At 35.5% G+C, this 17,316-nt stretch overlaps 1 protein-coding gene across 1 annotated transcript; it reads left to right on the top strand.

The window, feature by feature from the left end:
• Positions 1-5,031: 5,031 nt before the first annotated feature.
• LOC145096308 (uncharacterized) lies at positions 5,032-6,077 on the top strand. The gene is made up of 3 exons (XM_079034056.1): positions 5,032-5,211; positions 5,706-5,828; positions 6,009-6,077. Exons 1-3 carry the CDS (start codon positions 5,032-5,034, stop codon positions 6,075-6,077), a joined length of 372 nt encoding a protein of 123 aa, XP_078890182.1.
• The last annotated feature ends 11,239 nt before the right edge of the window (positions 6,078-17,316 follow it).

Raw genomic sequence — 17,316 nt, 5'->3', positions numbered from 1 at the left:
TGGGGGTTTCAAATGCATAAGATTCAAGAAAAAAATGCTAGTTTTATAAGTATGTATGATTTGATGCAGATAAAGCTAATTATCTGCGATTATCAAAGTAAATTTCATAGGATTAGAAAATTTACCAATTGAATGTCTAAGATTTTTTTTTGTTTAACTATCAATGAAACTTTAAAAATAAAGTTATTTTTTTTAAATCTTAAATTTATAAGATTCATTTGTTTCGTTTATAATGGAATCTCCACGTATTAGAACGTTTTAAAGTTTATAGCTTCTAACGTTTCACAAAACGTTTTTACACACAAAAAAAAACATTGTTTGACACTATAGGTTTTTAGCATTTATTTTAAACAAAACTCATCAAATTTAAAAGCTATGTTATGTAGCATTTAACAAAATGCTACTCACTACCAACTAGTTTCGCTAAACACACCTACATGTTATTTTTCATTTTTGCGGTTAGTTGGGTACTTTTTAATTTTTTGACTATTTTTATGAAAAAAAAAATTGGGATAATTACATTTGTTTCTTTCTCAAATTTAAAGTTGAAAATTAAATATATTCATTCTATTAGGTTACAAATCCATATACTACACATGTGATATATTAAAAATAGTTTAATAATAAGAAAAAAAATGCTATATTCAATTATAAATATGATAATGACTCTTTGTAAATAAGGATTTATATAATATTTTTTGGTTTGAATATGTTTAAATCATTGTATGAAGAATACGGAAAATAAATTGTTATTCAGTATTCAACTCTTTAAATTTAAGGGTTTATATCAAGTGAATTTAAAAGTATTACAAAAAATAGTTAGAAAATAACCGTTTTATGAAGATTACATGGAAAAATATGACATTTAATTTTAAACTCCTTAAAATTTGAAATTTATATCAATTAAAATAAATAATATTAAAAAAATAACATGTGACATTATTATGCATAAAAATTTATGACGTGCCAATGAAAATATTTCTTTTATTATAATATGGATGTGCAAATTAACTACGTCAAAGTATAACTTTTTGTGTTTTAAAAAATTACTTAAAAATGGATAATAATTTAAAAAGGGAACATAGTTTAAATTAATTATTATTATGAATTATTATTTAGTAAATGACTATTGGATTGTTCATATTCCCACATTACTCTCTATAATTAATGAACATTATAAGAAATATTAGTATGAGTTTTATGAGTGTAGTTATGCACAATTATAATGAGCATTCATAACATACATCACATTTATCTTCTTTGTCTAGTATAAATAGTGAGTATTATGTATTGTAAAGTTTGGTTGTTTTTACCGCAAGTGATGAAATAAAGTTCTTTACAATCTTATTTCCTACATTGTTCATTAATTTAGTTTCATATTTTATAACACATTATCAACATTACTCTACTATAAAGCTCTAACTCTTTATTGTTCTTGTCATTTCCAGGTATGTATTTTTCTTATAAATTCACATGTACAAGTTTATAACTTATTTTATGAAAATTCTTAACAAACAAATCTTTAACATACATATATTTATTTTGATTAGTATTTTCACTATGGAAAATCATGGTAGAGAATACTTTATCTACTTTTCATGTCACTAACATGCTCCTACAATAGCAATATCGTGAGAAAGGTTTAAAAAGAAATTCGAATTAATCTCATATCTTATTGTAGCTGAACAAAACAATGAACTATTGTTGAAAAATCATCAATCACGCCCGACCGGTTCTAGTCCATTCTCTGAAGTTAATGCAACATCATATAATAATAATAGTCACGGATCTAATCGAGGTCGTCGAGGTCATCATAATTATCGTAACAACAATAAAAAGATTGCAAGTAACCACCAAAAGTTGGAAAATAACAAAAACTCACATATTAATAATAAAAGTGGTTAAGGCAAAAAGAAAGTTGAAAATATTTCTCACAGATGTGGAACGACCGATCATTGGTCTCATACATGTCCGTCTCCAAAGCATTTTGCTAATCTTTATCAAGCTTCTATAAAATCTAAAGAAAAATAAAATAGTGAAACAAATTTTATTCAAAATGATTTTCACGACGATCAACCATAAATGACAAATTTTGATGTTGCCAATTTTCTTGTTTACCCAAAAGTGACAAGTGGTGTTATAGATGGCGATGAAAGAATAGTACATAATTTTGTTTCATGCCATTTATTATGTTTTTATGTCATATTCATTTCATGAGAAATGATGTCGTCACAATCTTCTCAAAGTAATAAAATATGACTTTATTTATCTAAGTCGAATACTTCTTATATTTTTATTTATTTGTTTAAGAGAGATATAGATATTCGCAAAAGAAATGAGGAAGATCTATGTCTTGCAGACATTGCAACAACACATATCATTTTTAATAATGAAAAGTATTTTGCTTACTTATGAACTAGAGAAGAAAATGTTAATACAATAACGGGTAATGCAAAAATGATTGAAGGCTCCGGAAGAGTGAATATATCATACCACAAGGGACAATAATTACAATGAGTGATGCATTATTTTCATTCAAATCACCAAGAAATATATTATGTTTTAAGGATATTCGGTCTAACGGATATCATGTTGAAAAAACTAATAATTGTAATAAAGAGTATCTCAATATTACAAAAATGATATCGGGTAAGAAAAGTCTTTTGGAAAAATTACCCATAGTGTCCTCCGGGTTGTATTACACAAATATTAGAATGATTGAATCCCATGCTTTTGAAAATAAAAGGCATGGTAACACCTTCAAAATTTGGCATGAGTGGTTGGGCCATCCCGTATCAATTATGATACGGAGAATAATTGAACTTCAAGTGGTAATTCTATGAAAAACCAGAAGATTTTTCAAGCTAATGAATTGTCTTGTGCTGCATGCTCTGAAGGAGCATTAACTTCTCATCCATCATTGAACAAAGTTGGGTATGAAAGCCCTAGTTTCTTAGAAAGAATTCAAGGGGATATATGAGGACCAATTCATCAATCATGTGGACCATTTAGATATTTTATGGTTTTAATTGACGCGTCAACTAGATGGTCACAAATTTTCTTGTTATCTCGTCGTAATCTCGTTTTTGCAAGATTACTTACACAAATAATCCGATCAAGGGCACATTTTTCCGATTATTGACAACGCTGAAGAATTTACGTCACAAGCTTTTAATGACTATCGCATGTCGGTTGGGATAACTATTGAATATCCTGTTGCATATGTTCATACACAAAATGGTTTAGTTGAGTCATTAATCAAATTCATTCAGTTAGTTGCAATACCATTACTAATGCATTCTAAACTTTCTACATCAACATGGGTGTTTGATTAGATGTCTAAGCCAATAACTAAATTAGTATGATCTTGAATTATTAGGAAAGTTGTTTTTGGGTTGCCTCATAACTAGAAATAACTAAAAATGATATTTGGAGAAAGAGAGAAAAATAATATGTTAATATATTATGTGATTAATATATTAATTAAAAATAGATATTTAATATGTTAATTTATTATGTAATTAATAAATTAACATGGAATTAATTTTTATATAATTATATTTATTAATTTATATGATTATACAATATATTAAATTTCTCTGGCCTTAGCTACAATATTCTTTACTCTCGTTTGTCAAAATCCATCCTTCTAATATGTTGTTCTTGTTGTTGGGGGTTTGCCATAAGGGTTTGGCAAGATAGGTCCTTATGATTATGTATGTTTGCTAAACGTCGTTTGTTTATTTCCTTCTTTTTTAGGGGTCCTTTTAGGCATTTTTAAAATTGGAGATGCATATGTATTACTTCTATCGATACTTCACCACCCGTGTAATCCAATCAGATTAGGATAAGTGTTATTTCCCACCGCTTAGCTTTCTCCACAACCGCCAACAATCTCTGGTTCTTCAGTCTGCTACTTCAATCGATCCTTCCTATTTTAAAAAATGTCTCCGTCTCCTTCTCCGCCACCGGCGCTCAAGTCTGCTTTCTTAGTTAACCACGGTTGTCGGTAGAAACCAGTGTGCCTTACAATCGCCAAGAAGAAGTCTCTTAACATCCCAGGTTTCTAAGAACCCTAAGCTTATGGCTGATATTGACAGACCTTGCTGGATTTCAAATGAAGAAACTTAGGGTTTCTTGCTTTCTTCTTGATTCTATTTTTTGGTCAACCCCTCATGACAGTCACGTCGAAGCCGAATTTTGTGAGAAACGGGTTCTACAATCACTCCTCTCTACCTTCCCTGTTAAGCAAAAAAAAAAAGAAGAAGATGAGCCAAAATATGTAAGCCACATTTGCTTCGATCTTATCGATTTCATCATAGAAATATCAAATTTTAAATATGTTTCATTACTTTGATTTGATGTTCTAGATAATTTACTGCCATTAATGGAGTTTCGTAACAACTTGCACTTCCATAGTGGTTTGCAAAAGAATACTTGAAGACTTTGAAAGAACTTTTTTTACCTTCTTCTTTGGTTTCGATACTATATAACAACTTTTATTTATGACTTCAACTATTCTTTTACATTTGTTTTTACTTTTGTGGCTTATATAATGTTTGGAGTCTAAGAAAGCTGGTTTGCATTTTATGTCCACCAAGTGCTCGATATAATGCCAGCATGAATTATATTTTATTCTTTTAACTTTTCTTTTTCAATATCATGAAGATCATTTTCCCTGATTCTTATCTGGATACTGAGAAGAAAGACTATGGATATTGAGAAGAAAAACTATGAATGTATCAAATATCATCAAATTTTCTTGGTAATGTTGTAATTATGTATCTTTGTACATGATGCTTACATACCCATGCAGCAGACACAACCTAAATCTTTTTCCTTTCTACATAATCATTTTATGTTTGTTATTCATTTTAGAGCTCAAGAAGCAGAAAATTTCTGAAACAAAAGCTGGAATAGATGAAGTCGAGTCTCTGGTATCATGTCAATCCTTGATTCCATTCCTTTATTAATCTTATAACACATTTTATTTCTTTTTATAATAATAAAATATAAATTCGGATAAGAAAAATGGACACAGACGCAAGAAGCCTACCACCAAATGTAAAAGTTGTTCTTATGATGAAATTAAGAGAATACATATCAGATCCTAACAATTTGAAAAGTGAAATTAAACGAATTGCATCATCCAATTTAAATAAACCTACCCAAGATGAATTATTGCAATTAGGAATGGCAAATGCAACTGTGGTATGTATGACTTATATCCACCAATTTATTATTATTATTATTTTACAACTAAAAGAGTAAATACATTTTTGGTCTCAACAAGGAGGTTGTCCGCAACCCAATCAAAATCGGAGGTAGTAAAGAGGCAGAAAGTACTATCGAAACCTAGATGTTTGTTTAACCTAATTTTCCTTCTTTTAATTTCCAATATCAGTTTCTAATATATTATTTGACTTGTAGATGTGGATTTTAATATAAATTCAACTCATAGGTTGTTATTATTAATCGCTTTTGGTCAATCTATTATATTAGGTTTAAATTAGACCAATGTTGTTTAATTTGTTACTGTTGGAGAGAACTAAGAATGCCTGAATTCCATGATTGAGTTGAAGTTGACAAAAAATTTTAATTAACATCCATATTCAGCGAGTATTCTTATAACATCAGGAATCAGGTAAGTAGGTTTTTCTCATCTTTTTTATCATTCAATTTCATTTATCATGTTTCGGTTGCAGGATATTCTTCATTCTCAGAAGGTTCACGACTATAGGTTAGACTCTGTTAAATTTTCTCGCCTGATGATTTCGTTGGGTTCGGTCTGTAACGAGAAGAACTTTGTTCTGATTATCTATCACCAGGTTTGACCATAGTATTTGTCCAATATTGATTATGCTATTCCTCATAAAGATATAATCTTGTGATTTCTTTTATCTATACTTAACATCAAACAAATTGATATGCATGTGTCAATGTGAAAGTTCATATTGACATCTAATTTTCTAATTTTGTTAGTTGATTTTTTTTTTTTGTGGATTTAGGTATGGTATGTAGACTTTAATACAAAGAAATCTGCAAATAAAGGCCAAAAGAATTATGTGACGGTTTGAAATCAGCAAGCCCTAACATTTATACATCTATGTCTTACTTTTTTATTTTTAATCTTTTTTATTTTGGTTTATTGTGGGTAATGGGTTTGATATTTTTGCATAAGGAATATTAAAAAAGTAAATTTTTTGCATTTTTAGGACCATATTGCCCCTACACACTTTTTATTTTAATAAAATCAAGTTTTTACAGTTTTAGGACGATATTGCCCCTACACACTGTTATTATATTAATAAAATCCAATTTTTACAGTTGAAATAAATGAGGGTATGTGGTCAGTTCCTATCTCTTGCCTTAATTTATTATGTTGTAGAAAACCACCTAATTTGCAGTGGTGTTGCTTTTATGTCATTTTACGGTCTGATGGGAATCAGCAACCACTATTCTAAATATTTAAGCATTTTTTTTAACTTTCATTAGCAAAACGTTTGCATTATAAAAATAACAACTTATTAGTATTATTTATAGTTAGTTTCTTCTTTGGAGGAATCACGATTGTCAGTTCTTTTTTTTTTTGTTTACGCCTATATCCTGGAATTCCAGAAGCAGAACCCATATCAACTATTTGATAGTTTGTGAATATATTCTCTATTGGTCTCATCTATGTTGTTTTGATTAGAGGAACATGATAATATGTTAGAAAGTTTTACATTATTTTTCTAAAACGAAAAAAATATAAGTTTTTCACGATTTTTCTAATATATTATTTCCAACAAAAGTTGTGGCTGAAGAGGTTCAACAAGTTAGTGAAAGACATTTGTGTTTTTTTTATTCCCAAATCAAAATTTTCAAAGTACGATGCCCTAATAAGTTAAAAATTGAAATCATAATGCCATAATTTGGTAGATATTCTGAAATTGAAAGTACAATTTTCTAATATAATTGAATAGAAATAATACAAAAATAAGTTGAAGTACATTGCTATATTTGCATTTACCTTACTCTCTCTTTCTCTATCTACAGGTGGCAGAATCAGTGAATCTTCTTTTTTCCAAAAAAAAGTAAAACAAATAATAATAATAAGATAGTGATGCAAATTCATACTTGGGTAGCCACGATGTTAATAAACCAAGGATCTGGAAAGTATATTCCAGAAGGGTAAAATGGTCAAGTGAGAAAAGTGGTTGATTAGTTGGAGGAGTGAGAATGTAAGAATAAATAGAACAGAAGGATTTTCTTAGTGGTCATTCTATTATTTTGTGTGCATGATTGTGCTGGCTCCACACTCTTGTGTGTGTGTGTGAGAGAGAGAGGGACGTTTTCCCTGGTTATGTTCTTTTTTTTTTGCATTTGTTTGTCAATACATTCCTTCCTTTATTGTTATTGTGTCTGGCTATGTTCTTTTTTTTTTTGCATTTGATTGTCAATACATTCCTTCCTCTATTGTTATTGTGTCTCATTCGCTGTTACATTCCTTCATCCCTAATTTGTTAATCCTTATCAAATAGGTTTATTAATTTAGTGATATGGAAGTCGGTATCTGTTTAAGAAAGGTAGTTGGTTATTGCAATGCTAGAATAGTTGAATTCATTATTCATACCCTCTCTATTACTTTTATTAATTTGTTTAATAAATGGTGGTTACTGTTGTTGCACTTATTGTTTATCTTGCAATAGAACCTATTTAATTATTGTGCATTTGTAAATGGACGAACGTACTATATTTTCACGAAAAAGTCGCACCTTCCGATCCTCGCAACGCGGGGAAACCTTTCTAGTTTATAAATTAATAAGAAATCAATTAGAATTAATTAATTATCAATTAGAATTAATCTGTAACTTATTTGGGATTAAATGAAATTAATTAAAGGTGCAATGAGTGAATTATAATTGTTCATACTTGAACAATTGAAGTAATTCTAGAACCATCAAGAGATTGATGGTTTTGGGAGTCTCCTTAGGGTTTCTAGAAGCCTCCTTAATGCAGATAAGGAAAGGATTTGAATAAGGATTAAATTTATTATTTAATTATTCAAATCTTGCTTTGTCCCTGAGTTACCTAAACTATAAATAGGACCTCTTATAGCCTCAATTTCGTTCATGCTCTTCTCATAAGGCTTGGGAAAGAAAATTATACCTCTCTTTTCTCTATCCTCTTCGTTCGAGGGTTTCTAGATTTTGGGTGTGAGGCATTAGAGGCAAGAGATTTCTGGTGCTTGCTTTCTAAGGTTTTCAAGAAAGAGATTGAAGTGATTTGTTTACTACAACAAATCAAATGTATGTAACCCTAATTATTATATTTGATTATTCTAGGGATTCATTAGGGTTCAAGTTAATTTTTGTTGTTCATAGCATGTTATATTCAAATTGTTAAAGACATACATCCTTTAGGTTGCATGTGCCCTTAAATGTTAAGTGAAATTCCACAAGCACATAGTTATTGTAATCTGTAAAAACCATTAGTGGTATCAGAGCCTTGGTGTGTCTAACATTGTTTGTACATTAGATGAACTGATCAAAGTCGTTCTCTCACGAGATGAGATCTTTCAGATCTTGATTTCAGATTTTCTTGCCTAATGTGTTTTATTTGGTAATTATCTCTTTTAATATTTGCCAAATCTGAATTTTCCTTATATTAGATAATTATATAAAACCATAAATGTTAGGGGATATCATTTGAGCAGATAATTATTGATTATAATATTAATCAATATTATCCTTATGGATCTTATTATTACTCTAATTAAATGATTAATTAAAAGATAAATATTAAATCCATAAATTGATTTAAATTTAATTAAATTAAAAAGTTTAATTTATATAATTAAAAGATTAAACCTTGTATTCTTAAATGTTTCAAAATACACCTTATACTATGTATAATAAAAGGTTTAGTATATTATATGTCTTAGACAAGGAAGTCAAATCGCTAGTACATGTCATTCACGAAGCCATACTATAAGGGGAGTTTAAGGTAGCGTACTATAAAATGACCTCTATTAGATATCCATTCTTACCCACCGCTTTCTTGTATGGTGGAGGGTTGTTAGCCGAACATTTCTCTATAAAATCTCACTCATAGTGATATAAAGTAACTAAACATTTCTTTATAAAATCTCACTCATAGTTACTTTAGGAAAAAAGTGAAAAAGTATGCTAATCTATGAAAAACACACATCATGCTTTATATGTTGTTAGTGGAGCGTGTGTGGTTAACCGACACACTAATAGGGACTATAAAGAGATATGATGGGCATCATGAAAACTATCATTGTTGATGGAGCGTGTGTGGTTAACCGACACATCAATGTGAGATGATAAATGACATAAAGGTTGTTAAGCGGGTTTGCATGGTTATTCACATCTCGTTTGTCATCCTCGGCATCCCAGTCACGAAAGTGAGAGTATAATATGAGATTAAACATACCATTGATACGAATCAATGAATCTCAAAAGATCTAGGAGTTTCATAAGATTGGAATTAGTAAAAGCTTTACCTACCTAAAATAGATTCAAATTAAACTATGATATTCCTCTTCAAAGTTTGAATCGAAAATGTGGATCCTAACCTTAATTTAATTTTGGGTTTAAAATTAAGGATTAAAATCAACTAACTTGAATTCTCTCCATTTCCACTTTTAGATGTCTTATGAAGATTAAATTAGACTTTCTCATTCTTATGGAAATGTTTTCCTTCATCTTCAAGAGATGGTTTTTCAATTTAAAGTAATTGTGAAATTGTTTTCCCTTCCTTAGGAAATGATTGAAATGAATATCATCTATCTTTAACTCTTTCATCTCATCCTCCAGTGACTCTCCCTACATCACGATTTCCCCAAGTTAAAAGATACGAAACTACTCGAACATTATTGGCTTATCAACATCAAAATGGAAATTTTGTATGTGCGCATATTCTAAAAAAGGAAATCAAACATTGACAAGTTGGATAGAATGGGTGGCGGTTATGCCAAGGAGGGAAGCCATTGAATTAATTATTCTTTTGCTTCCAAATTCGTATGACAATTCATTTAGAACTTTTATATGAGGAATATCGACATGAACCTAATTGATCTGATCCAAATGTTGATTGTTGTTGAAGCAGAAATGCTTAAGAGCAGATCTAAAGTAGAGATGCTTATTGGGTCTAATGTAACATCCCAAAAATACAGTCTGAAAATTTCATTTTAAATTAGTAATAAAATCATATTCATCAAACATCATACAAGAATCATAAAGAATGTATCTCAAAATATCTTAACAACTGTCAAATATATCAGAGTATAAACATCCCATGCTGAACAAATGGTGTGTGCACTGCAATCTTCCTGAGCTCCTCTTTTGAAAACTGAGTACCTGAAACCAAAACTGAAAACCGTAAGCACGAAGCTTAGTGAGCTCCCCCAAACTACCACATACCATACAATAAAATATAAAGCATCTATTGGGCCTTGCCCACTGCATTGAAGCGAAGTCCGGAAACTAACCAGGGCCTTGCGCACTGCATCGGACCAAAGTCCGGAAACTGCTTCGGACCGAAGTCTGGAACTAACCAGGGCCTTTCCCTCTTCATCGGACCAAAGTCTGGAACTATCCAGGGCCTTGCCCTCTGCATCGGACCGAAGTCCGGAACTAACCAGGGCCTTGCCCTCTGCATCAGATCGAAGTCCGGAAACTGACTGAACATAGCATAGCATAATCATAGCTACTAACATAACACATATAGTGCATGCTGCATCGAAAAGAGTCCGGAACACATAACACAAAACATGCTTGAATCACAAAGACATCAAGTACTCTAACTACTACATTGGACCGAGGTCCGGAACTAACTAAACATAACATAACATAATCATAGCATATAATATGAACACATATACTACATACTGCATCGGAACATAATCCGGAACACATAACTCATACCATGTCTGTATCACAAAGACACCAAGCATACTGAACTACTACATCAGACTGAAGTCCGGAACTACTGCTAACTTAAACGGGCTGGCATTGTGGCCATAGACCCGTTCTTACTGGAAGGAAACTCACCTCACACTGCTGACGTCCCGTAGACACAATCTCATACTGCTGAAGTCCCGCAGACTCATCCTTAGCTGCTGGATGACAGATTCCCGAACTGTCAACACCAAAATAACACCCAATTAATAATTGGGTTCCAACACATAACTAAAAATACATACTTTGGGTAATTACTACATTACCCCTATCTTGGCTTACCTAAGCCCAAGGCCCAATCCATAGGCCCAAAGTCAATTATGGATCAAAGCCCAACATATGGCCCAATTTTCCAAATTAGGCCCAATCCTTCATATGGGCCTTACCCTAGAGCCCAGCTAATTACTCTAGTCCATTTGATCATTCTTGGATGGCCCAACACCAAGCCCAAGTGAAATTAGGGTTTCACATAAAATGATAATTAGGGTTAAGTGTTTCTCACTTAGCCCATTAAGGGCTTAACCCACTAAGGACTTAATCCATTAAGGACTAAATTCATTAAGGATTTAATCCATTAAGTCCATTATTTCTTCGATTAATTTCTACCAATGATTGTTATTTAATATTTCACTTATTAAATATTAGGATTTTCTCAATTAGTCCATTAAGGACATGATCCATTAATTCCTTCACTCTACTAGATAAATGGCATTGAATAGTTTGGGCTTAATTCATAATCCAATCCCAATGGCCCACAAGTGGGCCCAATAAGTCTAAGGCCCAAAACTCATAATCAGAGTTTTCCACCCAAACATGGCCCAACAGGCTCAAAAACAATATTTAAGCCCATTAGGGTTTGCTAGCGGGGCACCACCCACTACCACCTCGGGTAGTGGTGGTCGATGGCAGCTCACGGCGGTGGCCACCACCTTACGGTGGTGGTTTACTTCATTTTCATTATTCCAAATTCAAATTACATTTTACAAGGCTAAATCTCAATAACGACACACACACACACACACTAAACTAATCTAAATATACACACACACAGCCACACCATGGTGGCCGGCGGTGGCTCGCGGCGGCAGCCACCACCTCACGGTGGTGGCAGTGGCTATTCACGACTTTCCGGCTAAACAAGGCACACACTCATATACTTTAAACTGCATACAATGCTCCAGCCACCCACCTGGCGGCTCAAGGCGGCGTCAGAAATCGTTTTGGGATGGCAGCCACCACCTCACGGTGGTGGTGACGACTTCTTTCGTTTCCCCGAAAAGCAGCAACTCCCCCAAACTCGTCTTTGCTCAGAATCGGGACGCAACCACCACTAGGCGGTGCATAACGATGGCAACAGTAGCACCATCGGCGACAGCAGTGGCTCTTACGGCTGCAGTAAAGGCGGAGATCTCCGTCTCACTGAAGCGACGCAACGACCACACGACTTGGTGAAATGCCAGCGAGAAAAGAAGAAGAAGTCGTGAGCAGAAAAGGTGACTCGCTCACGGCTCACGTAACGACGATGCCCACAGCTTCCCTCATCGGACTTCGATGGCTCTTTCGGGTGCATGACGCCTCCGACGGCTTGGCTTTTGGAACGACAGTAGGTGGCAGCGTCGGAACTCCATCTGGCCGGAGCGCAAGAGGGAAAACCGGCGATGGCGGCTGGAGGAGTGGAGGGGGGTAGCGGCCGATACTTCTTTAGGGTTAGGGTTTACAAATGAGTCATCAGAATATATATACCCGGTCCTTATTACAACTTTCCCATAATTACAATCCTGGTCCCTCCTTCCTTCTTTTCTTTCAAAATAAGTTCATATTTTACACTTTTAACTTTTCCTTCCGAAATCTCTACAAACTGAATCAAAAACTTACATTTAAGCCCTAATCCCATGAATTTCTTTCTCAATAGACCCCTAAATTACCAATAAAACCTTAAGCCTTCAAATCTTTTCAATTTAAGTGCATTAATTACCAAACGCACCCTGACTTCTGTAATTATGACTTTTAACTCCTTGATACTAACGCCTCGCTCAATTATTATTCCTTTTAGGGCTTCTATACATTTATTTATTTATTTTATAAACAGGGTATTACAACTCTCCCCCACTTAAATTAGATTTCATCCTCGAAATCACTCCTTATCACACCTTACATGCTAACCACTCAAGTAACATGGTCACCATCCAGGGCGCACCCTAACATTCTCAGGGTAGCTGTGACCAATCATCACAAAGCCCTAACATCTGCAGGCGAACTAATCCCTCGCAACAAGATCACATGTACTCTATTTGGAATGTGCTATCTTTAGATTATCTGAATCCCTAACAGACCACTCATACTGAATCATTATAGATGAACCCTGCAGTGGGTGACTAAAAATTACTCAGCAATCTGTTATGCTTATCATACATGAGATCCTCAAATACCATTACTGTTGGAGACCTAAAACTGTCTGAATCCCTGATCTTCCTGAAAACACTGAATTTGCCTGAAAACCGAACTGTCTGAAACTGTATGCTGCCTCATGGCTGCTTCCTAACATCTACCGGAACCTACTTGGTCTTAATTTTTCTGCCAATCATTTGAAATATCAGGTTCCGGCCCAACTGCGGAGCCAAAGGACTCCCTACTTAGTCGCCTTACATAATTTCTGAGCGAAATTCTTCTCTGAACTAGCTGCCACTAGTTACCACGCCACTGGTGCTCTAATAACTTTATGATCTAACTGATCGAGTCCATACGTCGAATCCTGACGTCACCAAACCCAAGGCTAAAAGTGATTCCTACATGACCATTGGTAGCCTTATGTCATAAATGGCCTCAAGCAATCTACTGCTTCTCTGCTCTCTTCTCTGTAGTGGCGCTTCTACAGTCTTATCACTGGCTTAACCAGGTCTAATCCGTCTAGGAAACTCTGAAATCCAATATGTGGATTTCCATATCCTCACTGTTATACCCGAACGGGTGGGTACTATTGTCCTTCCTACGTCCTAACGACACACTCACGCTATCTAATAACCTAGTGAATGCTACGGCTACACCCACAGGCTTACAACACTCTATCACTGTCTGGCTGCTAGTGAATGCTACGGCTACACCCGCAGACTTACAACACTCTGATACTATCTGACTGCTAGTGAATGCTACGGCTACACCCGTAGACTTACAACACTCTGATACTATCTGACTGCTAGTGAATGCTACGGCTACACCCGTACACTTACAACACTCTAATACTATATGACTACTAGAGAATTCTACGGCTACACCCACAGACTTACATCACTTCCCTCACTAACTCGCTGCTGGGGAATGTTGCGGCTATTCCGCAGTCCTGCTACACTCTCCATTCTGACGCTACACCGCCTACTAATCTGAAAGAATCCCATGCCAGACCTTCACTAAATCTGCATCTTGACTTACTCGAATCCCGTCGGCGATCCTCCAACCTGGTTTTTCCGAACTGGCTATCGTCTAACGTGATTACTATGGTCATCTCGTGGCCTCGCTACACTTCCCGTACTGTCTACCTGCTGGTGAATGCTACGGCTGTCCCGTAGTCTTACATCCTAACTAATATCACGTCTTGCCGAGAAAATCTTCAACCTGGTTTCCGAAACCAATCATCTACTGATCGCTATTACACGCACTCAATACTGGGGAGTTTCCCAACTCGCAACTCACGCTTTTCTCAATCCGATCAGCCACTCTGACTACTATCCTGCTTAACAAAGTTGTGAACTCATCCCAACTTCGTACTTTCTTCCGTTCCTGACTATACGAGGGTTCCTCCCCTAATTTGATTCAACTAGCTCCTTACAGTTCACTGTCTGGAAAGGGTTCCTGATCCTTCTTACCACCCATGACTAATCTTCTAGAACCACGCTTACCCTTTCTAGTGTTTTCAACACCAGCTAATCCAAAAGATCACACAACTTCTAAAAAAATCCGAATAAATCTCCGGTAATAACCCGCTAGACCTAGGAAGCTTCGAATCTCAATTGGAGACCTCAGAATTTCCCACTGCATCACGGCCTCTATCTTCGCCGGATCAACAAAAAGATCCTTCCGATTGACAATGTGCCCAAGAAATTGCACCCCGTGCAACCAGAACTAACAATTGGAGAGCCTTGCGAAAATTCTCTCCCTCCTCAAAGTCTCTAGCACCTCCCTCAGGTGCTTCTCGTGCTGCTCCTCAGTCTTGGAATAAACGAAGATGACGTTGTACTTCCCAATCCCGTAATCTGGGGAATTGCTCTATTACTATTCGCTAATGCTTCTCGGAATGCAATTGGCATATGACATCTCTTGAAAATATAATCCAGACACAAACTGTAACAGCCCAGATTCCTAGGTATTATTCATTTAGTTATTTTTGGTAATTTGTGAGGAGACTCGGCGAGTTGGATCCTAGACTCGCCGAGTATGATCGCGGATTTGGACGCGGGTTCGCGTCCGGACTCGGCGAGTCCACGCTGTTTAATGAAACCCTAATTTCCAGGCCCTGAGCCCTATTTAAAGGACCTTATAACCCTTCATTGCAGCTACCTTCGACCTTGAGAGCACCAGAGCATCTGAGAGTCCTTATGAGTGAGAAAAGAGGCCATTATTCACCATCCTTGTGTGTGTTAGCAAGAAAGGAAGAGGAAGGCCAAGCAAGAAGAGTTGGGGAGCTTGGATCTACTTCCATTTTGGCAGAGGAAGCTATTTGAGGTAATATTCAGAGCTTATTCTCATGTTTTTAGTGATATGGTCAAATCTAGGGTTTCTTCATGCATTTTTTACCTTGTAATTGGAGTGTGAGAGGTCCCATGGGGAATTGGTACCTAGATCTGGACCTTAGTAGGTCCAGAGAGTCCCAAATGCTCTGCTTTATGCCCTTCCTTTTGAGTTATGGACTTAGGTTACCATTTTAGATGTCATTTCACCAAAAGAAGCCTTGTAGGCGTAGCATGGTAGCCAAGATTGTAACATTACGTGATAAATATGCTTGGACGGACTGGATCTATGAGTTACTGGAACGGATCTGACCTCAGGAGTGAGTTTGAGTTCATGCATGGCTTAGACTCGCCGAGTCCAAAGAACAGGCTCGGCGAGTAGCATGAAGATTGTCCTTAACCACTCAGCGAGTGGTCTTTCCGAGTTAAGGGGTTGACTCAGTGAGTCAGAGAGGGTTGTCGAGTAGACTGAGTTAAGCTGGAACTCGCCGAGTTGTTCTTGAGACTCGGCGAGTTGAGTCGTGGTGGCCCCGCGATTCATGCCAGGTGGAACTCGTCGAGTCAGGGAAGTACTCGACGTGCCAAGAGAGGATCCTAGGAAGTCAGTGAACACGTATAGACTCACCGAGTCGCTCTAATGCACTCGCCGAGTCCAGTCAAAGTTGACCGTTCACCGTTGACTAGAGTTGACCAGTGTTGACTTGATAGGGGTAGTCAACCTTAGTTGTGAAAGTGTTAATTAGAGGTATATGGTGTAATAGGAGGATTATAGCTCAGAGGATCGAGCGCGAGTGATTTCCGGGATTTGCGAGTTATCGAGATACACGAGGTGAGTCTTCTCATTGTACTTTACCTTGAGTAGGTAATCAGAGTTATGTGACAGAGTATTTGTATGCTATATGTATGTTATGTGTTGTACTGCATTATTTCTATGTGATTTATGTTGTGCATGTTTATAGAGTTGGAACCGAAAGGTTCCCAGAGTTAGAACCAGAGGGTTCACAGAGTAGGGTCCACGGACCCATAGAGTTATAGCCTCGAGTGGCTAACATGTGTTATGTGTGGTATTTTGGGGAACTCACTAAGCTTTGTGCTTACAGTGTTGGTGTTATTTGTTTCAGGTACTAGTGATGACCGTGGGAAGGCGCCGACTTGATCAGTACACACACATGGGATTTTTATGATGTGTGATCTTGGGATTCATTGTATGACATTGATTGGAGTTTCAAACACTGATGTTTTATGAAGAATTAAATGAATATGTTTTTATATTATGCGAAAAAAATTATTTTGAAATTCACGGTGTTACAAGTTGGTATCAGAGCCTTGATTTGAGGGATTCGAGTACACCTTTGGGTGTATTTGAACTCAAACTGAGGATTTGAGAAGTATTTTAAAAAAAATAAAAGATTTTTGGAAAAACGCAGAGCAAAGTTGTGTGTACAATCAGTCCGCGCCCAAACGGTGATTTCCCAAAATACCCTCATGTTATGTGATATTGATATTGATATGATGTATTCTCATGCTAGAGTAGGCTAGGTACTCCTATTAGGACTAGAGTGGCCTGATTTGTGATGACTTAGCCTAGGGAGAGGTGAGCTGCTATGAGATGCTTGAGAGTGAGTAGG

Source organism: Lactuca serriola, chromosome 3, assembly GCF_051521515.1.
Source record: "Lactuca serriola cultivar US96UC23 chromosome 3, Lser_US96UC23_V15, whole genome shotgun sequence".
Lineage (NCBI taxonomy): Eukaryota > Viridiplantae > Streptophyta > Magnoliopsida > Asterales > Asteraceae > Lactuca > Lactuca serriola.
Note: the sequence above shows the minus strand (reverse complement) of the source record. Positions and strands in the feature narration are given on the sequence as shown.